Raw genomic sequence first — 23,150 nt, 5'->3', positions numbered from 1 at the left:
ACAACCACTCTCCAGGCCTTTCAGAGACAACCCCTAGATGGCGTCACCTTCCATCACTCTCTCCCTTTCACACTCACTGACAGACAGGTTGCATAGGCTCACAGAAGCCACCACGGGGTGCTCCAGCGCTTTATACAAAACACCTGCATTTTACAGGGCAATGCCCTTTGGAAAGAAGACCACATCCATCCCTGAAAGGAAAAACATTTTGGAAAACATATTACAATACAGGTGAGTGATACGATACTTCTATGCCACAAAACAACAAAAATAGAAAAAATGCATCCCGAAATTCTTGTGAGTATGACTCGGCCACACTTCCTCCTAGTACCGTCCTCCTTTTATCCAATCCTTTTCATCTCCCCTTTCCTCCCTCTCTGCGTGCCTTTCTCTCGGCTATCTTTCTTTCCCTCCCGCCACCACTCACGCTTCTCTAACCCACAATAATTATTATTCACACTTAAATCATGTCTCTGTCTCCTGCACCCCATCAGTCCGCCAATCATCCTCCTCACAGGAAATGAGCGAGCGGCGGGTGCTCTCTGTAATAGCGCCAGCCAGCCAGGGCCAAAGACAACAACGCGAAACCAGTGCCCGCCTTATCTGCTGCAGGTCATCAGATTGTATATTCAGTCTGGTTCGGTTCATCATAATAATATATTCTTCAAATGAGTTACTGGAAAGATCTGGGGCCGCGGCCCGCTAAACAGTGAGTGTGAGCGACCCTTGTTGTGAGAGAGAATATGTACGACCGGTCTGGAGATGAAAGCCCTTAAGCCCGCAGGGCAGCCAGGGAGCCCGACTCCCCAGCAGCTACACGGTAACCCTAGAATAACTGGGGTGAGGAGTCGGACTGTCGGACGGTTCCTTCCAGGACCGTCCCCCCCTGGCTTGAGGAACTGGAAGAGGCACTCAGGGAGGAGGCCTTACACAGACCAGAGTCAGACCACCGCCACTATGTGACGCCTCAGGCCCGCCAACTCTGTGTGTGCCACCACATCATGAAGACAATTATTTGGTGCCGGGCGGAAAAACGTACTAACTCACCTCCTGCACTGCAGTCCTGCTGTTGATGGCAGACACAGGGGGGCTACAGCTAGTCAGCTAGCTAGTAGAATAATTAAATTATGGCTGCTCCGGGCGGTCAAGAAGTGCGCACCTCTGCTTGTCTCGTGACTCTCTTCACTGCAGTCATGCGCAGATTTAATTGCGCTGAGCGGGAATCGGGGAATTACATTATCAGCGCACCCTAGAGAGGCGCGCAGAGTCGGCGGGGAAGGAGACAGTGCACAATTCTGCGCGCTGCGCACATGCACCTCCTCCTCCGTGTTTGGTTGCACAGACACCGGGCAGTCATTGGTCAATCAATCAAGCTTGCTGTTACTGGCCTGGCGCTGCGGTTTTCCCTGCAGGCTGAGCCAGCAGCTAGAGCGGAGTGGACTCGTCTCGGTATTCAGGCCTGGTACAGTATTTGGCTCGGGGGTCGATTTTCAGTCCGGCAGTCACTACTTCAGAGAGAAGTCACCAGCCAGGTGTAGTGTCTGTCTGAGACTCTCAGACACGACACCTGGTGACTTCTCTCTGAAGTAGTGACGGCCGGACTGAAAACGACACCTGGTGACTTCTCTCTGAAGTAGTGACGGCCGGACTGAAAATCGGCCCTCCAGCCACAAAACCGGCCCCCTGTTCCAAAACCGGCCCCCACCCCCATCCAGCCTACCGGGGGATTGCCCGGTGCCCAAAAGCACCAGTCCGGGCCTGAGTGGAGGTGTCTGGAACTTTTGTGAAAGCTGATGCAATTGTTGAGGTATGCTGGGCCAGTATTATGCAGTGTCTTAAAAATGTTGGTGAGGAGTTTGAATCGTGTTCGTTTGTGTATGGATAGCCAGTCAAGCTTCTTGAGGTGTGGTGTGATGTGAGTGCAGAGGGGGAGGTTGAGAGTTGGTCCCTGCATAGAGGGTATTTTGGTAGTCTAGCTTGCTTGTGACCAGGACATACATACATGATGGTTTTCTGGGTGCTGATTGGGAGCCGTTTGAAAATCTTCCTCAGCATCTTCATGGTATGGATTGGAAGAATGAGATGCCTGGAGAGAATATATGCTTTGTATGTTTTACTAGCTTGATTCAATACGTATGTTACATCATGAAGCTTTTAAGATATTCCTGGAATTTTTTCCACACCACATTGTCATGTTTATGCTTGTATGGTTCTCAGGCAACTTGTATTTACATGTTCAGAGAAGAAAAATGTCAATATAAATACTACCCAATAAAACTTTGCATCTTTTGAGACACGTGTAACAAAGTGTTGAACTGTTGACAGCGGCTGTAAGGAGCACATCTGGAAGGATCCTAATCCATAGCACAACTGATATTAAATCTCCATTCATTTGTCAGTGCATTCTAACAACATTAAAAATGCAAAATGTGTCTTCTCTTCCGGTTCAAATGTCTCCAAGTTGGCTGCACAGGGTAACAATAAACAACCTTCTCTCCAAGTCTGCACACCTGCAGTACTATTCTTCTGGTTTGTTCAGTCTCAAACCCTAAAGCTTTTGTGTATTTGGTCCTTGTTATATGTCTACTGTATGGGACCAATCAATATGGTTTACTATGCTCTAACATGCCAGTAGGAACATTTTTGCTTTTGTAGGGTTAGCACGGTTGTTGAGACTCCTTTTTTGTTAAATATTGGGTACCCTACTTGTCGTCCGGCAGACGTTTGTTTCATTTTGAGACCATCCATCAAGCATGGCATGCATCATTAATATAACCTGTTACAGCCAGACCTGCTTTTAAGGTCGTTCCTTCTGTATGAACACTGCACATTGAATCTCATTGTTCCGTTGTGCTGTTGTTTTGTGAAAGACCATGGAAGCTCGTATGTACTCTTCGGAGAGCTGAAAGTTTTCAACAATAGTTTGTCTTTGCATCAAAACTGTATATATTAAGTAATTCCTGGAGCCCGTCTGGTGTTCTCCCTAAAAAATCATAATAAAAATACCCACCTATATACGTACTTGAACTTTCAGTCAAGCCTCCTAATGCGTTAGTCTGTTCCAGGGAACATGTGCATTCCTGTTTCTTTTCTAGCCTAGTGTGGAATGGTGACTCATATGGAATGTGTGACATTATCGGCGTGAGTGGTCTGTCCCAGTCAGTAAAGGTGAGCTGCACTGTGCTGCTGGGAGTTGGTTGTACTGCTGTACAGTGACTGGAGTTATAATAGAAACAAAATTCCTTTGCTATGTGATCACAAAATGCTAACTGTATAATATTAAAAACAAGCATTTGCGATGCAGTAGGTCTCACATTTACGAGAGTTTGAGCTATTGGCATTTACAATGCCAATAGCTTAAACTCCCGCAAATGCGAGACCTATTGCATTACAAACATTTTTGTGTCAAATCGCCCCATGCTGTGCTTTCACGTTAATGGATTGACGGCGTTTCTACTGAGAGCGATACCGAGTGAAGGAGGAACCATGAATATTTGAAGGAACTACAGAATAACAAAGAAATTCATTCAGAGAATTTGGAGAATTCCATCAACCGTTTCTCATCCATTTTTGAACGTTGGGAACATCGAACATTACACCGAGATTTGGACACTTACATAAGAATACCCAGATTATGTCTGTTGGTCCTGAAGAGAATCTCTGAATTTTTACAGAGATTCGAAACGCGTCGACCCCCCTTCCTCCCATTGGTGCAGATTCATTCTGTTTATTGCGACTAACCATTCTTTAAAAATGTTCAAAGTATAACAATGTATTGTGGTCGTTTACTCTAAAGAAATTTGCAACTTGGTATGCTTTAATTTAGGTACATAGGCCCTCTTGATTTGAGCAGGACTTTTGCTTAGGGCCCCTATCCCAAATTACTTGTGCTTGTTAGAGGTAGACTTTCCCCTAGCCTCTTCCCATTTATATGTTTGTCTATTGTCAAATTGTCGTCCATGAGTGTTTTTGTTTCACGTTTCACCACTTGAACTGGGACTTGGGTACTTGTACCCCTTGTTTTTCCGTGTCAATATACACCTCTATTAGAGTTATAGTTTGGTGCTGTATTTTATGAATTCATGTGTACTCCCCCAAAACGAATCTTTTTTGTAAAACAAACTCTTGTTTTCTTCAACAATTTTCCTATAAAAACTTAAAAATACAAAACAACAAATCTAATTACCCAAATAAATTATCTTTCTAAAGAACTTGGACTGAAATAGTGGTCTTTGGGGTTGAGCGACATTGCGTTCAACACCTTGTTCAAATACTTTAAATAGTTGCACAGTACTGGCAATTTTCTTTGTTCATTCACGTTAATGGAGGCCGTGCCCCTTTCTTTAGACCATCCGAGTCTAATGAAAGGGGTGTGGCCGACATCAAAGTGAAACTGCAGCATGGGGGCTTTGACAAAACAAAACATCGGTTTGTCAAGCTGACAAAAAAAATGTTTTTTTTTGTCAAAGTGCCCCATGCCACGCTTTCACTTTAATAGCGGCCGCGCACCTTTCTTTAGACGCGGCTTGTCTAAAGAAAGGGGTGCGGCCTCTATTAATGTGAAAGCGCAGCATAGGTGCTAGTAATAAAAAAAAATATTATATATATATATATATATATATATATATATATATCTATATTAAATAAATAGGCGCAGCCGCTATAGTTAAAGTGGACCGCCATTAGTGATTAAAATAAAAGGAGGCGGTGGGCTGTGACATAGTGGGTGGAATAGGGGCAAATCATTGAACAAAATAGTGCTCACAGCCAATATAAAGCAGACTGTGTAACAAGAAAGTAAAAGGTCCAGTCGTTATTGGAGGTTACAAATGCAGACAAGGCAAGGAGGGACTAACAAGCCTATTCAGGTATGAAAAGCAACATTTCGCAAGGACGATAACAGGAGACCATTGGCGGGACATGGGCGGAGCTTCTATCCCTACCTCAAAACATCACGCCTAGCAGAGTAGCGCATGCGCTACCCAGGCTCGACCTAAAAAGCTCAGTGTAGCTTAAAACGTGCTTGTTTATAAGCACTAGCTACTACTTCCAACCATGGGATTTTCCTTTCTGGTGGTCTGGCAAGTTGTACATGACCTACTGGAAAAACAACGGCCGGTGAGTACCTGTCGTTGCAGAATGAGCGCAACATCAGCAGGTGTTTGAATTTAAGCGTGGCACTGTGTGTGCTCACCTCGTCTGACGGGACGGTTTGGTGTGCAGTGCTTTCTCAGCACAAACAGATGCCACTTGTGTCATCATCATATATACAATCAGCCTTTTGGACCTCAAGTACTTGTGATTTGAATTAGGCAAAAAAAATTAAAAGCGCAGTACCCAAAACTGAAGTAGGACTATTCTTTTTCATCACCTGCAAAATAAACTGTTCTGGATTGGTTTCTTTGTCATTTGAGTAACTGACTGCGATTAGAGAGAAAATGTCTCATTCACAAAGGATAATGAAACCAGTGTTCAGCTTTTCACATATTTTTTTCCTGCTCGATGTACAAACCCGCTAACATTAAAAAAGATGGTAAAGATTCTTTGTCAGGCTAGAACTCTTGGACTTGTAGGAGCAGCTACAGCTGCATTATTTTAAATCACATATACTTTATAGACCAAGGGAATCTCTAATGGGAGTCTTAAGCGTCATTTCTTGTTTATATGTCCATGAAGTCTATATACATTCTCATACCGATCCCTCGGGGAGTTTATAGTTCTCAATGCGTAAGTTAAAGCACAGTTTAGTGCTGAATTTTCTCCCTTGCTGAAGTAAACCAATGTTTGCGCTCATGCATGAGTTAATTTCAACTACTTCTACTGTAGATGGGTTTGGCGTGTAAGGGATTTTAGCGCAAATCTGTTTCATTTGGTGCATAATACAATATATACTTTATCACCCAACTTATTGCCAGTTTGAATGCTGGGTTGCTTGCAGTGTTTTACTGTGTGTAACTTTAGTGTGTGTTTCCATGGATGGAGAGTATGTGCAGTGTTGAGTGTACTGAGGTTAGGGCACCGGTGTCCACAGTTCGTCCATTGGCATACTTTTTTATTGTAGCTGCATGGTAGGGAGTGTAGGCGCCTGTTCTGTTTGCACGGAGTGTGCTACTACGCTGGGTTGAAGGCCTGTGTACTTTTTGAATTGAGGGTGTTTACTCTAGTGGGTCGAATGCTTATGTGCTATTTATGTGGAGGGTGTGTATTACACTGGGTTGAGTGCACGGGTGCTGTTTGATGGAGAGCGCACGCTCCACTAGATTGAATGCCTGTATGCTGTTTGCATGGAGGCTACTTACTTTATTGGGGGTGATGGCTGTATGTAATTGCATGGAGTGTGCATACTCTAGTGGATTTTATTCTGATGTTCTATTTGTATGTAGGGTGCGCACTCCGGTGGGTTGAAGACCGTGTGCTCTTTGTGCAGAGTCTGTGTACTCCAATAGGTTGTACTCCTGTGTGCCGCAGGTTTGGCGAGTACATACTCCACTGTATGTGAGGCCCATGCAGATCATTGGTGTTGAGGTTATTTTTGGTTGTGTGTGAGCGTGCAGTTAAGTTCCCTGTGTGAGCGGGTGAGTGAGCTTGGGTGTGTTGCGATTTGTCCTGTGTGAAGTTGTCTATTGTGGTGTTTAGTTTTGAGCTTAATTCCTTGTAGGATGTGTCTGTGGTTGATTATGTTAAATGTTTACTTTGTTGCAGCAATATGTGTGAATTGTAAGTCAATTAAGTATATTTCTTTTAGTTGGCTATTATGTGTTTTTGTTTCTTGTGTTATTTCATGTTATTGTAATTTGTTCTCCAGCTGTTTTTAGGTCGAGCAGACCTACCCTCAATGCGTGAGCATTGATGGTGTCTGCTTCAGACCTAATGTTACCCGTATTTAGGAATGCTCACACACAGACACAGGCAGCCCCCACCCCTCTGCATGCACGCACACACAGGCGCGCGCATGCACACGGCACACAGCACACATGCAGGCACACGGCACACAGCCCCCCCCCCCCCCTCCCCTCCCTTTAACTCACCGGAGTCGGACTCGGGCTCGCACCATCTGTTAAGGGAGCCCCGCAGAGCACTCGAGCTCCTCTGGCACTCTACCAAAAAGCGGAGCTTTCCACATAGGTATGGGGGCCTCGCAGTCTCCCCGCTGGTCTTCACCCGGGCCCCCTCCTGGGACTAGGGACTTCATGCGGCACTTCTCTTCTCCGGGCTCGTGCGGCGACCTGAAAACGAAACTGAAGAGTGGCGCGCATGCGCAGGCAGCCCCCGGCCTTGCACTCCTCACAGGCAGGCGAAAAGCTGATGGTAGCGCAGGACTGGTTTTTATTTTATTATTTTCTGTTACCACATCTATTTGGAAAAGCATCCGTTTCAATGTCCCAAGATGAGATTGTGTTGTTTTGTAGTGTTATAAGGTGTCAGTGGCGTGGTCCCCTCTTTTGTGGCGAGTTTTGCTGTGCAGTGTGCTGTTTTGCTGTGTTGTACCATGTTATGTCCAGCACTCATGCATCAAAAAAAGTGCATTTATTTCACTGTGCAGCCAGACCCCCTCCCCGCCCCCTCCATCAACAGGGCTCTGGTCCCTGCTGTGGCCTGTAAGGAAGGGCCCGAGGCAGCGTGGCAGATGGGAGTACAACCGTGCTCTTACAAGAGGAAAACGCTACACAAACAAACGCTTTCAATTTTCAGGACAGTTTAGCACAGAAGAATCAATGACGCTCATTAACGCGGAAGAAACGAAGAACTTTTTAGGCCCCGACCTATCCTTGGGACTGAAGCAAGGGCGTAGGAATCTCGGGGGAGGAAGCGTCAGCACTGGGTCATTTCGACTGACATTCACTGGAGTGCCACATGCAGTTCCTTCCCAGCTATTAGTTTGTGCTCTAGAAATCCCAACTAGGCATCGGTGAAATTTCTGTTATGCCCGCGCATAATTTCGGTCATTTCGTGATATGCTTTTGATGTGAAATTCCTGAAATTAGCCTGTTGATTCATATTGCGTAATTAAGTGCTCTTGGCAAACATTTATCGTGAGTGCCTGGGAACAACGGGAAAGAACAGAATGCAAGAAACTGCTGTTTGCAGTGCTTGTGTTTTTATATTTTAGCACGGAATACATCCACGCATATAGCAGTTCAGTATAGCACCGATTTTGCATTTACAATACAATACAATACAATTTATGAAGCACACGGCTGCCTCCCAAGAGACACATAAGTATGCAAAATTTCAGTAAAATTGTGAATAATTTAAAAAAATGCAAATTACATATATTTTGCATACTCCTAATCGCAATCCAAACAGACAAAAATGTAGAATTAAACATATGGCGAGCAAGCTCGCCACTGTACACTATTTTAATGTCAGAGTCATTCGTCTGCCTCACACACACACACTGCGCTGCCTCACACACACACTGCGCTGCCTCACACACACTGCGCTGCCTCACACACACTGCGCTGCCTCACACACACTGCGCTGCCTCACACACACTGCGCTGCCTCGCGCACACACTGCGCTGCCTCACACACACACTGCACTGCCTCACACACACACACACATCGCTGCCTCACACACACATACACTGCGCTGCCTCACACACACACTGCGCTGCCTCACACACACACACACACTGCGCTGCCTCACACACACTGCGCTGCCTCACACACACTGCGCTGCCTCACACACACTGCGCTGCCTCGCGCACACACTGCGCTGCCTCACACACACACTGCACTGCCTCACACACACACACACATCGCTGCCTCACACACACATACACTGCGCTGCCTCACACACACTGCGCTGCCTCACATACACACACTGCGCTGCCTCACAAACACACACTGCGCTGCCTCACACACTCACACACTGCGCTGCCTCACACACACACACACACTGCGCTGCCTCACACACACACACACACACTGCGCTGCCTCACACAACCACTGCGCTGCCTCACACACACACTGCGCTGCCTCACACACACACTGCGCTGCCTCACACATACACACTGCGCTGTCACACAGTATGTAGTCGCACACTGCTGTGTGTCACTCACACTGTCCTATCACACACACTGCACTGTGAGACACAAACTGCACTGTGAGACACACACTACACTGCCTCACACACACACTGCGCTGCATCACACACACACTGCCATGGTACACACTGTGCTGCCTCACACACTGCCTTGCCTCACACACACACTGCCTTGCCTCACACACACACTGTGCTGCCTCACACACACACTGCCCTGCCTCACACACACAATGCGCTGCCTCACACACACTGCGCTGCCTCAACACACACACACTGCGCTGCTTCACACACACTGCGCTGCATCACACACACACTGCCATGATACACACTGTGCTGCCTCACACACTGCCTTGCCTCACACACACACTGCCTTTCCTCACACACACACACTGCCCTGTCTCTCACACACACTGCGCTGCCTCACACACACACTGCGCTGCCTCACACACACACTGCGCTGCCTCACACACACACTGCGCTGCTTCACACACACACACTGCGCTGCTTCACACACACACACTGCGCTGCTTCACACACACACTGCGCTGCTTCACACACACACTGCACTGCATCATACACACACACTGCAATGCCTCACACCCACACTGTGCTGCCTCCCACCCACTGTGATGCCTCATACCCACACTGAGCTGCTCACACACACACTGAGCTGCCTCACACACACACACTGCGCTGCCTCACACACACACACACACTGCGCTGCCTCACACACACGCACACACTGCGCTGCCTCACACACGCACACACTGCGCTGCCTCACACACGCACACACTGCGCTGCCTCACACACACACACACTGCGCTGCCTCACACACACACACACTGCGGTGCCTCACACACTGCGCTGCCTGACACACACACTGCGCTGCCTCACACACACACACACACACACTGCCTCACACACACACTGCGCTGCCTCACACACACACCCACACTGCGCTGCCTCACACACACACAGGCTGCCTCACACACACTGCACTGCCACATAATTGCACAGCTATCAATGCAACATACACTCCAAATACCACTCAGTGCCACATAGTTATATGCAACATAATTACACTGCACTCAATGCAACATACACACACTGCGCTGCCTCACACAGCGCTGCCTCACACACACACTGCGCTGCTTCACACACACTGCGCTGCTTCACACACACACACTGCGCTGCTTCACACACACACTGCGCTGCTTCACACGCACACTGCGCTGCATCATACACACACACTGCAATGCCTCACACCCACACTGTGCTGCCTCACACCCACTGTGATGCCTCATACCCACACTGAGCTGCCTCATACCCACACTGAGCTGCTCACACACACACTGAGCTGCCTCACACACACACACTGCGCTGCCTCACACACACACACACACTGCGCTGCCTCACACACACGCACACACTGCGCTGCCTCACACACGCACACACTGCGCTGCCTCACACACACACACACTGCGCTGCCTCACACACACACACACACTGCGGTGCCTCACACACTGCGCTGCCTGACACACACTGCGCTGCCTCACACACACACACACACACTGCCTCACACACACACTGCGCTGCCTCACACACACACCCACACTGCGCTGCCTCACACACACACAGGCTGCCTCACACACACTGCACTGCCACATAATTGCACAGCTATCAATGCAACATACACTCCAAATACCACTCAGTGCCACATAGTTATATGCTACATAATTACACTGCACTCAATGCAACATACACTCCAAACAATACCACTCAGTGCCACAAAATTACACGCCACACAATTACACTCTACTGAATACAACATACACTCCACACAATACCACTCAGTGCCACATAATTACATGCTAAATAATTACACTGCGCTCAATGCAACATACACTCCAAACAATACCACTCAGTGCCACATAATTACATGCTACATAATTACACTGCGCTCAATGCAACATACACTCCAGATACCACTCAGTGCCACATATTTACACGCCGCGTAATTACACTGCACTCAGTGCAACATACACTCCAAATACCACTCAGTGCCACATAATTACACACCACATATTTACACTGCACTCCATGCAACATACACTCCAAATACCACTGAGTGCCACACAATTATACACCACATAATTAAACTGCACTCAATGCAACATTCACTCCAAATCCCACTCAGTGCCACATAATTACACACCATATAATTACTCTAATGAATGTAACACACACTCCACACAATACCACTCAGTTCCACATTATGATATGCTACATAATTACACTGCACTCAATGCAACATACACTCCAAATGCCACTCAGTGCCACATAATTACTCTACTGAATACAACATACACTCCCCATATTACCACTCAGTGCCATATAATTACACACCTCATACTTACACTACTCAATGCAACATAAATACATTCTATCTATCGCACTCACTCTATTTATCGCCATCACTCTATCTGTCCATCTATCTTTTGCCCTCCCTCCCTCTATCTATCTATCTATCTATCTATCTATCTATCTATCTATCTATCTATCTATCTATCTATCTATCTATCTATCTATCTATCTATCTATCTATCTATCTACCTCACTCTATCTATCTATTGCTTCACCACAGCATCACTCAGCACCACCACAGCATCACTCATGGGAAATCCAACATCACTAGGTGCTACCACAGCATCACTGAACGCCACAGCATCTCTCGTCGCCACCACAACATCACTCAGCGCCTCCACACAATCAATCTGTGCAACCATTCAACAACTGGTTCAAATATGTTCTCTCAATTTTTCAAGCTTTATTACAAATGTCACAAAAGGATATTAATATTTCACTTCTGTTCTTGGATTTTCATCACAATAAAATACAATTAACATAATCTTCACAAAAATTATTTACAAAAGTTTAAGCTATTGCCATTATAAATTACAATAGCTTTTATTTAAGTATTAATTATTAAAACATGTAAAAGCCATTGTTCTTTGTAATATCAATACATCTAAATCATGTAAATACAACTCATATTGCATTATAAATGCTATAGGTGTCACATTTGAGAAAGTTAAAACTATTGGCATTGTAAATGACAAAGCTATTAAGTTCGCTATTTTCAAAACCAACACATAAATAAAGATGTGTCATTTACAATACCAATAGCTCAAACTTTCCTAATGCGAGACCTATTGCATTGCAAATGCTTGTTTGTGAGGTGGTGGGATGTGTAGTATCCTGTCCTCTTTTCTAGCATGGTATGCATTCCGTTCTAGCATGGTGTGGAATGTTGTGAGTAATGTGGCATGTGTGATCTCATTAGTGTAAATGTTCTGTCCTCGTAAGTTGGAGTTTCTATCTATAACTGGGGGTGAGCTGGTTGCATCCTAGCTCCTGCTGGAGTTTCCTCACTTGTGACTTGTTCCTTAATAAAGCACCCATTACTGTACCTAGCTGCCTCCTGGATCTTCCTAATAGCATGCATCTTCAAAATGTAACAGACGTTTTTAACCATATCCTACAGGGGTACTGCCAATAAAGTTCAAAAGGCTGTGATTTGATAAGTTTATAGCGACGCGAAATGCAGGAACGATAAAGAAAAAACAGACTGCATTAGAGCTGTAGGTTTTTCGATTATAGACTGAAAAACCTGACCAATCTTCCGGCAAGAAAGATTTGACTGGTAAAACCATCATTGTGGCATCGGGAGTCAGAAGATGCACCATTTCTGAAAGTCAGAGTTTTAGTAGCTCAGATAGGCAATTAAGTAGTGGCCTAATAAAAATAATAAAAATTGTGGTGGAAAGTTTCCGCTTTTGAGCACAAATTGAGTGCTCGGTAAGTGCCCAGTCACTGATTAGCAAAACCCCAAATGGCTTGTATATGATTACTAGTCACAGTAGTATCAGGATTAAGTTAGTATTAGGGGTTGAGTTAAAGTGCAAACACTTTGCTGTTTTTACACATCAAAGTGATATAACAATCCTACCACAGCGACAAAGTCTTTTAAACTGCATACAGTCTTATTATTAAGCAATGGTGTTTTATTGGGGGTTATTTATTTTTCGTGGGAACTGTATGTTTGTGTTGCTGTACAATGGTTTCTATTAATTACGCAATAATACATTTAATTTCAAGTGTGTCAGAAATTGCCTCTTGCATTGTCATCCCAATCTTTTGGCGACTGAAATTATATTACGCTATGTGTATTTGTTAAGTGCGCTATCACCCTCAAAGGTATCCTGGTGCTGAGCAGGTATGTGTGCCTAGCCCTGCCTATGGTAGGTTGGTTAATTGAAAAGACAGCTTCTTGTGGAGGAGGAGGCATTGCACGCATTAATAGAGATGTAAGAGATGCAACTGTTGAGAGAGGTCATGCCTGAGTTGTGTAGTCCCTGACATGAGTTCTGTGTGGGCAGTTGAGGATGAGTCTGGCTGTTGATTTCTGGATCGTTTCTAGTCTTCTAGTGAGTTGCGTGGTGATCTTGGAGTAGACAGTGTGCCGATAGCTTAAATTGCTGGTGACTACGGAGTGAGTCAAAGATCATGCAGATGTTGTCTGTAGCGGCAATGAGCTGTGTTTCTTTACTGAGTTTGGCCCTGAATCTGCAGTGCGTGGCATCCAGGAGCTGGTGGTTGCTGAGGTGGTTGGTGAAGCGTCTGTTGATTAGTTTCTCTAAGACCTTTTCCGTGTATTGTAGGAGGGAGATGGGTCTTCAATTGGAAAACGTAGCTAGGTTAACATTGGAATGTTTCCAGGTGTCTAGGAATGTGGCTGAGCCGGTGGAAGCATTGAAGATGGGTGTTAGTGCTTTGCTGATTGGTAGGAGTCCTTTGGTGAAGGCGTGGTGGGGGCAAGGGTCAGATGTTACCCCCGAGTAGAGGATCTTCACGAGAACAGCTATTTCGATGGTGGTGATGGCAGGACGTGAGTTCAGAGCTTGTTAATCGGCCGTGATGGGAAGTTGAGTTATGACAGTCCCGGGGTCCGGTTGAGTGTCGAAGTTGCTGTACATGGAGGGCATTTTGTTACAGAACAATTCCAAGAGCTTGTTGCAGAGGTGTTAACCCGGGAGGCTCTTCTAGCAGCAAGCCAAGGGGGTAGGCTCAGCCTCTTCCGGCCCCTGACGGGCACGGACGGGCCTGTCCTTGGCCGGGCTTTGCCTGGGAACGCCAGCGCGCGTCCCGCCCTTGGAACCCTGAAGGCTTTTTAATGCGCCTCCTGGAGCTCCGGTTCGGCGTTTTGGCCGCTAGTGCTGCTTGGGCTTGTGGTTCCTGGCCGACTTCCTCTCTCTCGGCTTGGACCTTGTAAGGCCCAAATGACTCTTGGCGGTGGCGCCAGAGGCAACAGGGCACCAAGTTGTTTCATATCACAAGCCAAACTACCACTTGCCACTCTGGGGCGACTATCTCAGGATGGCGGCAATACACTGCAACACCACCATCACATTACCACAATACCTCAATACAGCTGTGCACTTCCACATCCTGCATCGCTCTCCTACCATCTAGGACACACACCGGACAACACAAGATTGCACCACCTTTGCTAATAAGTGCAGAAATTTCACCAGGACTGCAGTGCCATCCCCAGGGTCATATTACCACATCACTGTGCTATTGGCATACACTTTCCCTCCCCTGAATTAGTGCCCCCTTTTGTGGCCTTACTACCATACCACATCACATCACCATACTGAAACCTCCACAGTACTTAGTACTCTGGATCTTAACACTGGTATATGAAACACATTGTCATGCTCAACTTCCAGAAGCCTTTCACTTTCACTTTAATAAGAAAATCAGACCTATTGTATGGCTATTGCTTGTATTGGCAGTTGTAGCAAGACACAAGCAATTCTTGAATGTGGTATAAACTTTCTCTAATGTGTTTTTCTTTATGGGAAATGCACTAGTGGTGACAAAATAGGATTGAAAAATTGACCTAATTTGCTTGGAATGACGCCTGCATTCGACTGTTTGACAGTAATTGTCTTCATAAACTGTTATGCCCATTGCTTTTTGTGATTTAGTTTGTATCTTGTGTACTCTTTTTTAATCCTAAATGATTTTTATGTCTGTTGTGTTTTTAAATCCATATTGTTATCCATGTAAGTCTATATTATACTGTACTAATTTTTAGTTGAATAAAATCACATTCTAATGTATTTTTCTACAGGTTCTGGAACTGGTGCTGGAAAACTTTGTCTATCCATGGTACAGGTATGTGCGTCTTGCATACATTATGTTATGTTGTTGGGGGGAGAATACAATATTTCCTGTCTCGCTGGGAGTATATCACAACAGGCAAGTGGGTTTAGCTGTGGTTTGCAATGGCCACTGCATATGATTTCTCGCATCCCCTTCCAACTTCCCACCCTTCCGACCTTTCCTCAGAAAAGAATAGTCCCATCTCCTTGAGGAAGAGGTAGAAGTACTCCCCAGAAAGGTGCAATGGAGGAAGTGCCACCACAACAGCAGGGAAAGGGAATCTGTTCTCTTTATTTCCTCATCCCTAAAACAGACCGCTCCTTCAGGCATATCTTATACCTCAGGCCTGTAATCAAAGACATTTTATTGGAACATTTCCATATAACATCCCTGGAGGGTGTCATTCTGCTCCAACGAGGTGATTTCATGACAGCACTCTTCCTCAAGAATACCTACTTTCACATACCCATCCAGCCTGCTCACTGCAGCACCTTGCCTCTGTGGACATCACTACACTACAAATTCCAAGTACTTCCTTTCTGGGTCTCTATGGCTCCTATGGTGTTCACTAAGTGCCTAGCGGTGGTGATCTCATATCTGTGATGGGAACGGACACTTGCGTCTTTCCCTATCTCGACAATCGCTGATGCTGCCTAGCCTATACTCGGGCAACAGTTTCCCTGCTCCACCGCATGGAATGTCAGCCCCCTCAAGAAACTCCCCACTCAGGCTTGAACTTCTTACACAGAGAGAAGGTCAGATCATACATCCAGATCCCAGGCAGCTCAGCCTAGCGATCAGGCACCTGACAAATGCATGACCATTCTGAGGGAAGCACACAGCCCCACTACACAGGCTGGCTGTGCTGTAGAGTGGAAGAATGTTGTCCACTACTGCGTTTTACAAACACCTGAATCCACTAAACCCCAAGGTACACAACATCATCTGATATCTTCTGCAGATGTAAAAGTCAGACTCCGCTTACACTAGCATTTGTTGCAGCCTAACTACAAAACATTAATTCTTGTTTTGGATTCCAATAGTCCAGGCATTCATGGGAAGTCTTAATAGGGCGTCACACCTCCTAGAATACCTCCTGTCCCTGTGTGGAACCTTAATGAGTTACAATGTTTTTGGGGCCACTCTTTGAAACTTTACACTCGCACTCTCTTCAGTACTTTTTCTGGGATGTGGCCTTCAGATGTGTTAGTGAGCTGCAAGCCCTCACCTTACAAGAAACGTTCATTCAGGTTCACGAGGATAGCATGGTTCTCTGAACCAATGTTACATTTCTCCCCAAGGTTGTATCTCCATTATACCTTAACAAGCCTATAGAGCTCCGATTCCGCTTTCTGCACTCAGATTCTGTAGCGGGAAGAGCTCTTCACATGTTTGAAGTTAAACGATCTTTTATCTATAACTCGATACATCCAAGCTTTAGCTCAGGTCTGACCAACTCTTTGTAGCCTTTTCAAGACTTTGTGAAAGCCATCCTTTTTCTAAAGTGGGTATAGCAAAATGGATAGTCAAGTGCATTCAAACTGCCACCACAAAGATAATGGAGCCCTACGTGTTCCTCTTAGGGCACTTTCTCCCTCTTAGAAAGGTGCAACTATAGCTTTTTTGGGTACCATCCCGCTATCTGACATCTGCGAAGCAGCTTTCTAGTCAATACCCCACACTTTTACCAAATACAACTGCATGGACATCCTTGTCTGCTTGCAGGCTATCGTTGACCAGATGACCAGAAAGTCTTAAGGAATTTATTGCAGACATCTGCATTTTCTAATTGTTAGCCATTGCTTATGGAAGGTAATGCTTTACCGTTTATGTAGAGAATGTGTATTGACATCCACACATGTAAGAATGGAAAATGTTACGTAATGGAAGTATCAGTTCGTAGTGTGTTCTGCTGTAGATTCACATGCACCCAACCTCCTTCCCAGAAGGGTATGCTATTTGCAGATTGATTCTTTTTGCCACCAATTTTACACTGCACAATATGCATGATGAACTATACTACGCTCATTCGACAGTCCGTGCACCTTTTCACCTACTGTGCCAAAAACAATCTAAGATGGATTCAGTGCTAATGCGCATTGTCCTTCACAGTATGAATTGGCACAGCACATCTTGTGAATCAAAAGACTTCTCCTGAGTTAAACAACTAGCAGATGCCTGAGCCCCACACTAAATGTGAATCTACAGCGCTATACACTACAAGCTGATGCTTACAGGGTAAGAAACGTTTTCGTCATGTAAAAAAAAAAACATGTAGTGTTCTTGATGGTAGTTGATGATCTTGAAATCATAAATTAACGTTTATCTTTGACTACATTATATGTGAAGCTGGAAAACAAAAAGCAAATAGTAGCCTTCCACAGTGTTTGGTTACCAATTGTAAAGCATGTGCATAGAACACAGATTCTCAAGCTGTACTGGAGAAGATTGACATTTTGATTAAAGAAATTAATGAGTTCCTCCACCAGGGCAAAATGATGGTGGTGGGAGCAATGATGGCCTCTTCTGTTGCCTCAAAAATAGCTGCCATACACAAGCAAGTAAAAATAAAACTTAATTAACTATGTTTTGTGAAAAACAGATTAGACCATCAACAGTACAGCTTGGATCAATACAACATCTTTGGTGTTGAATCTTCCTTATTCACTGAGAATCTTGGCAGAATAGTAGGCTTGGTTTATGCCAGAATAAGTTTACCCCTTTACTTCCCTTTGAGGGAATTAGTCATGATGTGCTAGAGGGGAGAGCGAGATGCAAGTTAATGCTGTGTACTGTCACTGTCAAAGCAATGTTTATTAGACCTTAGTCTTTGAACAGATTAAAACATCACTGTTTGTACATTGTCAATGTTAAAAAAGTTGGTAAGTTTTCAATGAGCGGTGCATTATTCGACACTCTTGCTCGGGAAGACTCAGCACATTATAAAACTATACTGTATAAAATATTCTTTAAAATACAGTCCTCATTTTTTAAAAATTTGATAACATAATACAAAAGTTAAGATATGTTAAAATCACTACACATTTCGGCTAATTCTCTCCAAGGAAACTTTAGATTTCTTTCATGTAGTTCACCACTGCAATCGTTATGTCAAGATTTGGCATTTCTGTAAGTAATTATGCTGCATTAATCCGTTGCCTTGTATCATATTTTAAAAATATCGGGCGGAGACAATGTTTACGCTGCTCTAATAGTTACACAGTCTAGCAAAATGTGCAATATATCTCCTTTAGTGCCCAAACTGCACTTACAGTAACTATCACAGTGTGATATTTTTCTTTTTAATTCTTCATTTATTAGCCAGGGGTTTATACCTATTCTCAGTCTTAAGATATCCTGTCTATACCAGTAATTAGGTAAGATATCCAGATAAGGAAACCAATTTTCTTTTCGCCATAAATCCCTCATTTGTTGCACCGATTTTTTTTTTCTTCTCTAGATATACCAAATCTGCTCTTCTTGAGACTTCTTGTCCGTGTTTCGTGAGCTCACTCTTAGAGAATTCTACTTGGAGGGGGTCATGGGAGATTTTCACCTTTGTTTTCACAGGCCTGTGATATTTTTTTCCTTATCTCTTTAGCCCAGTTTAGGTTACTTGACAGGACCTCTTTCCTACACCATTGTGACTCCTTCTGGCCTGTCTCTATATCCAGACTTTTCTAAAATCTAATTAGAATCATTTGTGCCTGTATGCTCCAAGAGGTTTTACCTATCTCTGTACTTATTGCTTTTATCATCGATGAGGGTGGTAATGTCAGCAGTGTTTTCAGACACTTTCCTTCCTCTGAATCCCAAACTTGTTTACCACTAAGGTAAAGGACCTCTGCTCCACATAGTATTTGTGGGGGAATCATTGCGCTAAAGGCCTTTAACAGTGATCTTTGTGACATATCTCCATAATCTGGATTACATTTCTTCAGTTCACAGACCGATGTGAAGGCCTTAGCTTTCTGAGCTTCTAGGTGAGTATGTCACTTTAACGTCCTGTCGAACCACACCCCCGAATAACGGTATTCATTCACAATTTCCAATTTCAAATCTCCTAACAACCAGTTAAAACTTGTCTCTCTTTTTCCGAAGCATAACATTTTAGTTTTTTCCATATTTACGGTTAAAAATTAAGCATTACAGTATTCTCTAAAAGCATTTAATTTCCTTTGAAGGCCAATTTCGGTCTGCTCTAAAATCACCAAATCATCTGCGTACAGCAGGCAGGACATTTTCTTTCTATCCATTCTTGGGTTTGCACTTCTTTCAACCTCTAGGGTTGCCGGTAAATCAGCCAAAAATGTAGCAAAGAGCAGCGGGGATAACACACAGCCCTGTCTGAGGCCGTTCTCGATTGCTATTTTTGGAGTCAATGACCCCTCTGTGTCTCTGATTACTTGGGCCCAGTTGCCACTGTGTAACTCTTTTATTATCCTCAGCAACCCAGTGGGGATCTTTTTATTTTCTGGGGTGTCCCAGAGGCAGTTCCGAACAATTAAGTTGAATGCGGCTCGAAAGTCCACAAAACAACAGCACAGCTTACCATTTTGCTCCATTGACTTACGTGCCGCTGCCCATAGGGCAAAGCAATGGTCGACTGTGGAATGGCCTTCCTTAAAGCCCCTCTGTTCAGCTGGTACAATTGCGAACTCCTCTACCCAGTTCTTTAATCTATTCAAGATTATTTTTGAAAACACTTTTTCCCCTATATCTAGCAGGTTAATTAACCTATAATTTTGTGGTGCATTCACGTCCCCTTTTTTGTGTACTGGCCTTATTACTGCCCCCTTCCAATTCTTAGGTATTTTCCCTCCATCTAGGATTACCAAAAACATCTGCGATAAGAAATTCGCCCACCACTTGATCTCTGATTTTATTATTATTGCTGCGAGATTGTCTGGGCCAGCGGCTTGTGTTAGCTTTAAGTTAGCTGTTGTATTTTTTACATTCAATTCTGTAAAATCTGATTTTAGATCTTGTATTGACCCTTGCCATGGCTCTAGCACTTCTTTTAAAAAAAAATATTTTTATTGACTTTTCCATTGTGCAACCACACAACAAGCATGTCATTATTATTATTTTTTTTAAATATTTTTATTTTTCATTGCATAAACAAAAACAAGCATGTCAGTATTATTCAGCACATCCCATCCCTGAATCCTCACACCACTCTACTTCATCTGCCGTCTCTTAACATACATATTCGACGCTAGTAGTACTAGCTCTGTATTGATCCTACCATCAAATAGGAGAAAGGAACGATCAACAGTCCATATTCCTTCCACCCTTAAATCCTTTGCCACCACATGCAAATCAAAGACCTCCATCTAGCCCATGATATCGGCGCCATTTCCCCCACACTCTGCCAAACTTTTTGGGGCACCCTCTTGCCTTGTACGTGACCCTCTCAACAGCCATATACAGGTCCAATCCCCTACGCCACTCTTCCAGCTGCGGGCACTCTGGCGCCCCCCACTTCCTGGCCACGTCCCTATTGGCCACCACCAAGGCTAATACCAGAAAAATTAATTGTTGACGACTCACATCCACTTCATTCGTCATACCCAGGAGGACCAGCCTAGGGTCGGACTGCAGAGCCACTTCCAGAACTTCTCCCAACTCCCGGAGCACCTCTCCCCAGAAAACTTGTATGTTCGGGCAGGACCAAATGGTATGAAAGAAATCTCCCTTCTCAAAGTCGCACCTCAGACAACAGGGGTCCGACGTCCTACCCATTCTGTGCAACCTGACTCTATCAAAGTATGTTCGGTGGAGCACTTTGAACTGTATGAGCCGGAGGCGAGATTTAATTGCCACTTCCCGAGGGTGCATCAAAACCATCCCAGTCCACCTCATCCATGGCCCCTACCTCTCTCTCCCAGGTTTCCCTAAGCTTCCCCAGCTTATTGGGTAAATTATTCATTAGGGTCTTATAGGTGAGGGACACCGCCCTATGGGTGATCTGCTTCTGCAGCAAGCGTCCCTCCAGCCGAGCATACTCCGGGAGAGGCCCCACTAGTGCCCCTCTGCCCTCCAAACATGTCGCAGCTGTATGTATCGAAACGACTGTGTGTGACTAAATCCATATTCCTGTCTTAGTGCTGCAAATGACTGTAGCTCCCCCCTCCTCATCACATCTCCCAGCGTCACGATGCCCATCGCTTCCCATGCCGAGAACCCCTTCAGCTTGTTCAACTCCTTCAGCCAGGCACACTTCCAAAGGGGCGTTTGTCTCGTCGGCTTACCATCCCACCCTATGGCCTTTGTCGCACTAGCCCAGGCCCCCAGGGTGACCTTCGTAGCCGGGAGCAGTCTGTTCTTCTCCTTGCCACCATATAAGAAGTGTATACAAGTGTGTTTTTCCATTGTGTACCGTTCTAGTGCATATGTAGGGTGGAGGGCCGGGGCATGTATCCATTCATTGATAGGAGTCAGGTGTTCCGCCCAGTAGTATGCTTCTATGTTGGGTAACGAAATACCCCCATCATATTGATGCCGCTGCAGGGTAGAGATCGCCACCCGGGGCTGCTTTCCCAGCAACAGAAAGGCACGCAGTTCCGCTTATATTTCCCGAAAGACCTGGCTCCGGAGAGGGAAGTATTCGTTCCGGAGGACGTATAAGAATCTCTGAAGCAAGATCATCTTAAACATGGCCGCTCTGCCTAGCAGCGTCAGTGGGAGTAGCTTCCACCTCGCCGCATCGTCCGTAAAATTAGTCAGTATTCTTTTAATATTTCTATTGTAGGAGAGGGAACTATCCTTAGTTACATAGATCCCTAGATAGGTAAAGCCCTACCTAGTCGTCTGGAGTTTCTCCGGGAGGTCCGGCCATCTACCCCGGTCCCTGGGGTCATAAAGTACTGACTTGTGCCAGTTAATCTGGTATCCTGCCAACGCTCCATATCTGGCCAGTTCTTCAAACAGTGCCGGGATCGTGATGTCCGGGCGCGTAACATACAGAAGGAAGTTCATCCGCATAAAGGGATATTTTCTCGCTTGCACCGCCTGTCCGGCCCATTCGGAATCCCGTGATCAGCTCATTTTGGTGGATCGCACAGGCCATCACTTCTATAGTCAGGGCAAACAGTAACGGGGATAAGGGGCACCCCTGCCTAGTGCCCCTCCGTACACGGAAATCTGACGACAGCGCGCCTTTAACCCTAACCTTCGCCCTGCGATCCGTATAAAGCAGGCTTACCCACGTCATAAACTTAGGGCCAAATCCAAACCTAAGCAGCACTCCTTCCAAGAAGGGCCAATGGACGGCGTCTAATGCTTTTTCAGCATCATGCAACAAGAAAAGATGGGGGTCGTCCCTGTCATGCACCTCTAATAACCAATTATGCGTCCGCTATCAGGGAGGAAGCCCGTCTGGTCCAGATGCACTAATCCCGAGATGGCTCCCCTGAGGCGGAGGGTCAAAATCGTCGTGAGGAGTTTTACTTCCACATTCAATAACGAAATAGGTCTATACGATGCACAGTCTTCTGGCGACAAGCATGTAATTATTGATCATCACACCCCTCCCCTCGTCCCCCCGCCCTCCCCCCTCCACCGTTAAAAACAAGACTTATTCCTCTCCTTCCGCTAGTGCAATCAAATCTCCCTCCCAGGCTCATTCTGATACATTTCCATATTCCCTAACGCACTCCCTCCCATTTGAGACTGAAAACCTGCTCACTCTGTCCAGTTCAGATTCCTCCGTCCAGGCCATGATATTGGCACCATTTACCCCACACCCTACCAAACTTTTTAGGGCATCCCCTTGCCTTATACGTGACTCTTTCAGCTGCCATATATAAGTACATATCTCTCGGCCAGTTCTCCAGCTGCGGCAGCTCAGGTACCCCCCCATTTCCTAG

General features: G+C 45.3%; 1 protein-coding gene across 12 annotated transcripts in view; it reads left to right on the top strand.

Moving 5' to 3' along the window:
* Positions 1-23,150, top strand: part of SNX14 (sorting nexin 14) — a 1,106,650-nt gene that overhangs the window by 469,419 nt on the left and 614,081 nt on the right. For all 12 annotated transcript variants that reach the window (XM_086926583.1, XM_086926582.1, XM_086926579.1 and 9 more), the window contains one exon: positions 15,248-15,291. In XM_086926583.1, the coding sequence (XP_086782709.1) occupies positions 15,248-15,291 (44 nt within the window). The remainder of the gene's footprint in view (positions 1-15,247; positions 15,292-23,150) is intronic.

The sequence above is a fragment of the Lissotriton vulgaris genome, chromosome 6, assembly GCF_964263255.1.
Source record: "Lissotriton vulgaris chromosome 6, aLisVul1.2, whole genome shotgun sequence".
NCBI lineage: Eukaryota > Metazoa > Chordata > Amphibia > Caudata > Salamandridae > Lissotriton > Lissotriton vulgaris.
This window is presented reverse-complemented; position numbering and strand designations above follow the sequence as displayed.